The sequence below is a fragment of the Ischnura elegans genome, chromosome X (assembly GCF_921293095.1).
Source record: "Ischnura elegans chromosome X, ioIscEleg1.1, whole genome shotgun sequence".
Classification (NCBI taxonomy): Eukaryota; Metazoa; Arthropoda; class Insecta; order Odonata; family Coenagrionidae; genus Ischnura; species Ischnura elegans.
This window is the reverse complement of record NC_060259.1, coordinates 78,715,807-78,723,289: the sequence shown is the minus strand read 5'-3', so window position 1 is coordinate 78,723,289 and position 7,483 is coordinate 78,715,807. Positions and strand designations below refer to the sequence as shown.

At 40.3% G+C, this 7,483-nt stretch overlaps 1 protein-coding gene across 1 annotated transcript; it reads right to left on the bottom strand.

Annotated features, from left to right (window-relative positions):
* Positions 1-227: 227 nt before the first annotated feature.
* LOC124170880 (protein BTG2-like) lies at positions 228-1,769 on the bottom strand. Its single transcript, XM_046549901.1, has one exon. The coding sequence runs from the start codon at positions 1,459-1,461 to the stop codon at positions 955-957; it is 507 nt and encodes a 168-aa protein (XP_046405857.1). The 5' UTR covers positions 1,462-1,769; the 3' UTR covers positions 228-954.
* Positions 1,770-7,483: the final 5,714 nt, after the last annotated feature.

Genomic DNA, 7,483 nt, shown 5'->3' with positions numbered 1-7,483 from the left:
AACACAAACATATCTAATATCCTCCTATGGCTTACCTTGTGCATGGATCCAAGAGGTGATGTGGTACGTCGCAACCCAAAGTTTCCCTTTTCTACTGATTATATCCATTATGAAGCAGAAGAGTAAATACGTTGACTCCAGGTTTACTCACCCATTCGCCTTACACGATGCCATTACTAACTTATATGAGTTTAGTTTAATCAACCATGAATAACAACTAAGGAACATTTTAAATATAGTTCACATTTTATTTCACTGTACAAAAATCATGTGTACGTAAATTCATGGACGAATTTTGAATTAAACAAAATTATTTACATAAAATCAATACAATTGTCATAATGCAGCAATTATTAATATTCAATTTTAAAAGAAAGTCTATTTTACTCGAAACTATTCACTCAATTGGTTCACAAAATCCTTGTAAAGAAATAAAATACTGTTACCAAAATCACAGTCTGCTATTTTTAGCTTTGTACCTTGTGTAAGTTAGTCCATTCTTTGTAAAGTCTTCCACTCGTCTGAAAGATACAAAGGATATCCGTTTCGGGACAGCGATATGGCAGCCCAAAGGTGCAATAAGTACCATTTTCATACCCTGTCAGTTTGTTAGCCCCATCAAAATTCAATCTTCAATGAAATCACAGGAATATTCTAAGCGCACACTCACACACACACATCTCTCTCCTTATATATCAGATCAACACTTTCGATGTTGCTATTCAAAAAAAAATAATTCCCCATACATGCGCAATGACCGATGTAAACCCCTGAGCGGAGGACTCGCTACGGAGACTCCGCCAGTTCGTGGTCAAGACGCATTTGGTCCCTCAATAGTTGACTGGATAGTGTGACTTACAGGACGAGGGTGAGATCGCGGGGGCTTCACAACTTGGCAGGTAGGTGGGGAGTCGTAGAGCAGCTTCGAACAATTGCCGGATACCGGAAAACATCTCAACTTGAGACATAGGGAGCCATTTGCTCGAAGGGCACCCCTTGGGCTTCGAGGAATAAATACGCACTCCGGAGGGATTCTTTGCACGAGTTTTCTTTACCGGTCGGCCCGACCCGATCTAGGACGTACTCCTCTCCGCTGTCAGGACTCTTCTCCTCGTAGAGGACACAGATGGACCCGTTCTCACCGATACGGTAAGAAACCTCCTGAGGATCGATCCACATGGTGAGCTCCGATGGAAACAGACTGTGTAGGTATGGCCCAGGAAGACCAATGGACTCGCCAGCTTGTGCGATAACGGGGTCCATTTTGCCATTGATTCGCAGGCAACGGTAGCCAGAGCCTCGGGTAGGCCTCTCGGGGAACCAATGGTCGCGGTACCGCCGTCGGAGAACTTCTGTCAGCGACGCCTTAAACAACTCCAGCTGTGACTCGGACATTCTGTTTTGGTTGAGGCGTAAAAGGTGGACAAGGAAGTCCGCTGCCGAAAGGATCTCCATCCGCATCGCGGGCACTGTGGGCACGGCACTTTGGGGGGGAAGATGTTGGCTTTTTGGTTAAGCGAAGCTGACTCACACGCGTGGCCAAGGTTTTTGAGAAAACAAATTTCGAAAAGATGGTAGTTTCTGTCGAAAGATATTCCGATTCAACTTTTATCACATTCCCAAATACTACGCCTGTTGCACAAAATTTCACCACTTAAGATATGGATTCTGGCTTCTTCAATTTTGTGCAACAAGTTGCGCTCTCCACTACCGATGCTTTCCTCACTTCAGCTCGCTTCCCCCGTCGCTCTCGTACTGAACTCCTGCGAGTGTAATCAGCCTGTGTTAGGCCGGGAGGGGAGGGCGTCGTCATGGAGGGGTAGTCGACGTCATCAGGGGAAAGAGCCAATCGGGCGCGAACGCTCCCTACCTTTCCCATCATATGGTTTCTAGTAAACAAAGTTAGCCTTCCCCTCTCCACTGCAGTTGACGAGTCCTTTCCTTCGCTGTGCCTGGATCACGCCATACGAGATTGGGAGGGGGGATAGGGGTGGAAGGGTGTGGGGGGTTTTTGTGGAGAGCTACGGTTTTGGGAGGGGGGAGGAGAGAAAGGAGGCTTGGGAAGTCGGGGAGGGAGGTTAATGGCGGCCGCAGGGAAAAGCAGTTGACCCGAAAGGCTTGGGAGAGGAGCTTCGCTGTTGCTATGGCCGATGATGACCGCGCTTAGCCAGCTTTTTCGTCGCTATAGACCGTTTTTCGCCCTAGGGAACGATGAGACTGCTACAGAATAAGTGTTATATTAATCTGATGACTGAAGCTGATAAAAAATAAAATTATTATTTCTCTTTCATAAAAAGTTATACCTTAGCATTCACATTTGACTGAATGCATTGGGTGGAACATTATGACTCATCGTTGGTAGAACAATCAATACGTCAGAATTCAATGAATTCTGACGTATTGATTGTTATCCTAGGTTTTTCATGAAGTCAATCATTCCCCTTTACATAAATTCAAGATCATCCACCTTCTGGAAAAATGTTTTTCTTCTGACCCAAGGTGCATATTTATACAAATTACGCTAATATTTAAAGCTTTAACGTACGGTTGGTGATAAACTTTACGTGGTTATAATTTGTTTTGCTTGCGGTGGGACTGAAATGCATTATTAATTTAACTGCTAAGGCCAGATCAATATGTAACAAATTCTCATACTCACGATGGTTTCCATAGCAATATGAATGACTGTGTAAGGCTTATCGTAGGTGGCCAGGACAAGGAATGCTGATGAATTTTAGTGCTGGTTGTCGTTTATTGTTTAAGTAATGCTTTATGGTTAATGCTGAAGAACATTCAGTCCTGCCTCACCTCTTAAAGGGAGGGGCTCGCGAGGTAGTTTGCTGTAAAATGTCAAACGAAACTTATTTTGTATTTAATAACAAGCAAGAAAACCAAATTATCATTCATTTCTTTCACAAATCCTTTATCATCAATCATAATTTCCAAAAGCTTATATCCTGACCGCTGAATTAGAATATTCTATCCGTATTATTGATTTCCCCAGATTCGCCCATGCCATTCGCCGCAAACCTCCGCCGTTTTGTAGAAAGTGAGTCATCTCTCACATTTTATTGTTCGTAATATGATTTACTTCAGAAAATACTGCACGAGGTCATTTATTCTTACTATTGTGGAATGATATCACAGACGCATGCACTTTACTGTGAGCTGAAAGCTATCATCGAAGAAAATGTTTTTAATGCACTTAAATATTGAGGACAAAGATAAATTTCGTCATTAGCATTAATAGCGTAGTATTCCCTTGGTTCACATTCGCCCGAAAAAGCGCATAAAATTGACCAGGCTCTGTCAGTACACTGTACCTGAATAACACTTATCAATTGCGTCCAAGCCGCCTGAGCACCTTAGCTCCGCAGGATATGCTTATTATGGGCATTTGTAGTAATAACTATTATTTCAATAATCGTAATAAAAGTTCTCAATAATTTCACACGTAATAAGTGATAACGTAGTAATATCTTGTAATTTATCGGAGCGCGGTGTTAGTAAATCTTTTCGGGATTTCCTCCGGGTAAGATTTTCCGTGAAAACATCCATTTCAACTCAGGACTCGTGTGTCAGCGTATTCAGCCCTGGATACTCAAGCCTTGTCTGGGCTGGACGTTGTCAATCATTGTGAAAGTCACGCGGTGGAAACATCGAGAGTATTTTATTTACTTGTAAGGGGCAACGTATTCTAACATGGGATTTTCCAAAAGAGTTAACCAAATGACTACAACATCTGTACGACACACTGGCTTATAGACATACATATGGTAAGCAATTTTTTTATGAATGTGCATGTTTATTTTGCTGGTGTGCGTAATATTTCTATGACCGTGCGGTGTGCATGTGGCGGTCCTCTTGCATTCTGCATGTTGGTGATTTGTCACCCCCTGCCAAACACCCTAGAGGTGGCTCGCAGGGTATTGTGTAGATGTAGGCATATCCTCGGAATTCCATCATGCAAGTCATCAAAAGGTATTTGGCAGGAAATAGTTTTTCATTAATATCCATTAATTGCTCAACACTACACTCGTTTTCAAAAACATAGCACCAACCTTATATTATGTGCGACTGATTGATATTCTGCTTGGGAGGCACTAGCCAGTATATCTTGAGGAAACCTTTACGAGATCTAATACCTCTTATTGTGCGCGCGAATGAAGTAATTTTTAATAATATGTACGTAATTTTTATCAATTGCCAATTTTTGTCATGCACTTCAATTTTTTGCTCTTAATGCAATCCCCTGTGGCAAGTGGTGTTGCGAAGATATTTTTATCGCCAATGAAGTGCTCTATCATCAGGTGCATGAACCGTGGTTGGGTCAGCGCGAATATGAAATCCGCTTGCATACTTGCCCAACATTTTAAATTATAATCACCAGTGGATGGGGACTGTTTATGCTCAGCCATGACGCTTCGACCGCTCTCGGGAGCCATTTTAGATCGCATCACCCCGAAGGGACCGGAGCTTTCCCCCTCAGTCACCGCGCACTCGCCGAGCCGATCGGCCAGGGGTCGTCCCAGTGGTGCTAAACTTTAAAGACACCCGAAATTCTTCTCGTCACTTCATGGAGAGATTCCCTTCCCGTTGACGTATTTCCTCCGCAAGTAAAGGACAACTTATTGCAACCTACATTTCATTGCATTCTACATCACCTTCAAGTTATCGTAGAGATCGCAACATTGAAACCGAGGTCGTAATAAAAAATTTTAAATCGTGGAAAATTGCAAGTATTTATTTCAATTTGGAATTTTTTTAACTCCATTAAGCTTGAATATTTTTATTTTATTTATGGATTGATTGGGAATTAAGAGTTTACTCGGAAATGTATTTTTTAATCGTGTATATGCTAATCTTGTCTAATGTATCGTGTAAAACATCAATTCGTTACCTAACGGAGCTGTGGAATTGCATACTCGAAGTATGAGTGAGAAGGAAAATGTCGAAAAACGTACAGCATGTACTGACGTATATTTTCACAAACTGTTTCATTTACATTTACGAGGTACCGTAAAAATCACCGCGAGGGAGTGTGGCTCAGAGTGATCCCACACTAGGCATGCAGCACTCAACCTAGCGCTAGAGATAGACTCTCGCTTGCCGACACAGGCCAAGCCCACAGGACAACGAGATAAAGTCAGACCGAGAGCGCTAAGGAAACGAACATGCTACCATGCAAATAAAGCTACTAGTTAGTAACAGACAAACAGAAAGCGTAGTAAATGATTCATGCATGAGTTATAGCACACAAAATATTTATGCAGATAGTTGGAATTTAAAAATATATTAAGTTATAATTATGCACGCAGAGCCTATTTTATCCAGTCCCAGTCAAGCTATCCAAAAGCTAAACCATCACAGGTATTAGGGTCCCTCCTTGTAGGCAGAAAAACAACTCAAATCTATCGGTACTGCGGTCTATTTCCCTAGTATCATCCAAGTGATCGTTTCTAACGTAATGATTACGCTCTATCAAAATAAATATCTTGCAGATCAGGCAAAAAGCATTTCACCCGAAATATCCACATAAATGTATTCCAGCTTTTTCCTTTCGATCGGTTTGACTCTTTCATTCTTAATTCCTAATCAATTCGTAAATATAATCAATAGATTCAATCGTGATGGAGTGGTATTGTCATATTGAAGTAAAAATACTTTCAAATTTTCACGATTATAAAATTTATCACGAATTAGATTTCACTTTTATATATCTACGACAACTTAAAGATGATGTACAAAAATTGTAACCTAGGTCGTAATAAATTTTACAATCGTGAAAAATGTATAATATCTCTAAGTTGCCGTACACGTTGAAACCTATGTTATAATAAATTTTATGATCGAGGAATATTGCAAGTATTTATCCTTAATTAAGTATTATTAGAATAAGACATTGCAATATTTCCACTGAGTTTTATTATTACACGACGCGTTTCGTCGTAACAAACAACATTATCAAGTGTGACGACGTTGTTTGTAACGACGAAACGCGTTGTGTAATAATAAAACTCCGTGGAAATATTGCAATGTCTTATTTTAATAATATTAAGAACTTCCACCATATCGCGCCCAACATCATACAAGATATTCTAATTAATTAAGCTACAATGCGCATCGTAGCAGTTTTTAGCCTCTACATTCTAAGTAAATCCGAAACCATTCCTTTTTCACACTGGTCCTGTTTCGTGGAAGTTGAGATTCCCCGGATTCTGTCATGGTTAAGAGCCTGACGGAAGCAGAGTAAAAAACCAGCACACCTAATTCACCCCACAAGAGATGCTCTCAGCAGAGTTTTCTCTCTGCGGAGGCAATTTGAGTGCTGAAATGTCATTAAACGTGACTCACGTGGAAGCGGATTCCGCAAACAAGTCGTCTAGACGTAAAAATGAAAAAGTAACCACTACTCTCTGAATCGCTGTGCTTGGGTAGCAATTACAGAGCCCATTCGCAATTTTTCTCTCCGCTTCTTGCCTACGGATAATCTCTATTTATCTAGCAACCTTATGTTTCTTTCATAGATACGATTCTCCAGAGGAAACGATAACATGATACATTATCTGAAGCTTTCCCGTGTATGTTGTTAGTGAACCCCATTCAAGGGGAGCGAAAGTATTCGAAAACGTTTACGAGGTAGATTTAATACCTACAATGTACCTATAGCAAAAAATCAGATTTTACTTGCACATTGGCTAAAATATATTGCGAACCTCTGCTGTGTACTTGAATTCAGCCATGTACCAACGTCAGAAGCATCGAAATAATCTCCGCCGAACTGAAGAAAATCGTTACCATGACGATACGGAAGACTTGACAACTTGCTATGACGCTTTATATTGATGGTATGTTCTCATGGAAATCTTTTAGTTACTGTTTATCGTAATAGCATGATTAATAGGTTTGCTATATAAAAAGTTGTAATTCGAAACGAATTTTGAAAAAATTACTTTAGTGTAAATGCATAGAATACTCTGCATGGCATATGGGTTGTCGTGGCCCAAAACAACTATGTAAGCATGGAAACAGTCAGATTTCTACTCGATTCCATAGCTACTAGAGTTACCCTCAGCATACATTTGCTTATAAATAAAAAAGCACCTTGGTGACGTACGGAATTAAGAAAATTTACACGATTTTTTGGGACATAAAATCAATAGGTGATGGATACTAGAATATCTGCAGTTCACCTATATTGAGTTAAAGTATTAAAATGAAACAAGTACAATAATATGAGAATTAATTACTGCTATCGTCGGTTTTCATTGTTGTTTATGGATTTAACGATATGGTGGCTTGAAAAAGACTTTAAAATGCGTTATTGAAATGGTGGAGTCATTTTTCATTGAAAATCAGCGAAAATCTGCAAGACAGTGGCGATGTTTCCAGTGTCCTCCTCATTTCATTTACATATTTCGACAATTTTTTGCTATTACGTAAGTAGAATGGGCTGAAAAACTCGCCTTCATCGGGATAGTTA

Excerpts from the sequence above, each read along its gene's own strand:
- LOC124170880 (XM_046549901.1), bottom strand. The coding sequence starts at position 1,461 with ATGCGGATGGAGATCCTTTCGGCAGCGGACTTCCTTGTCCACCTTTTA.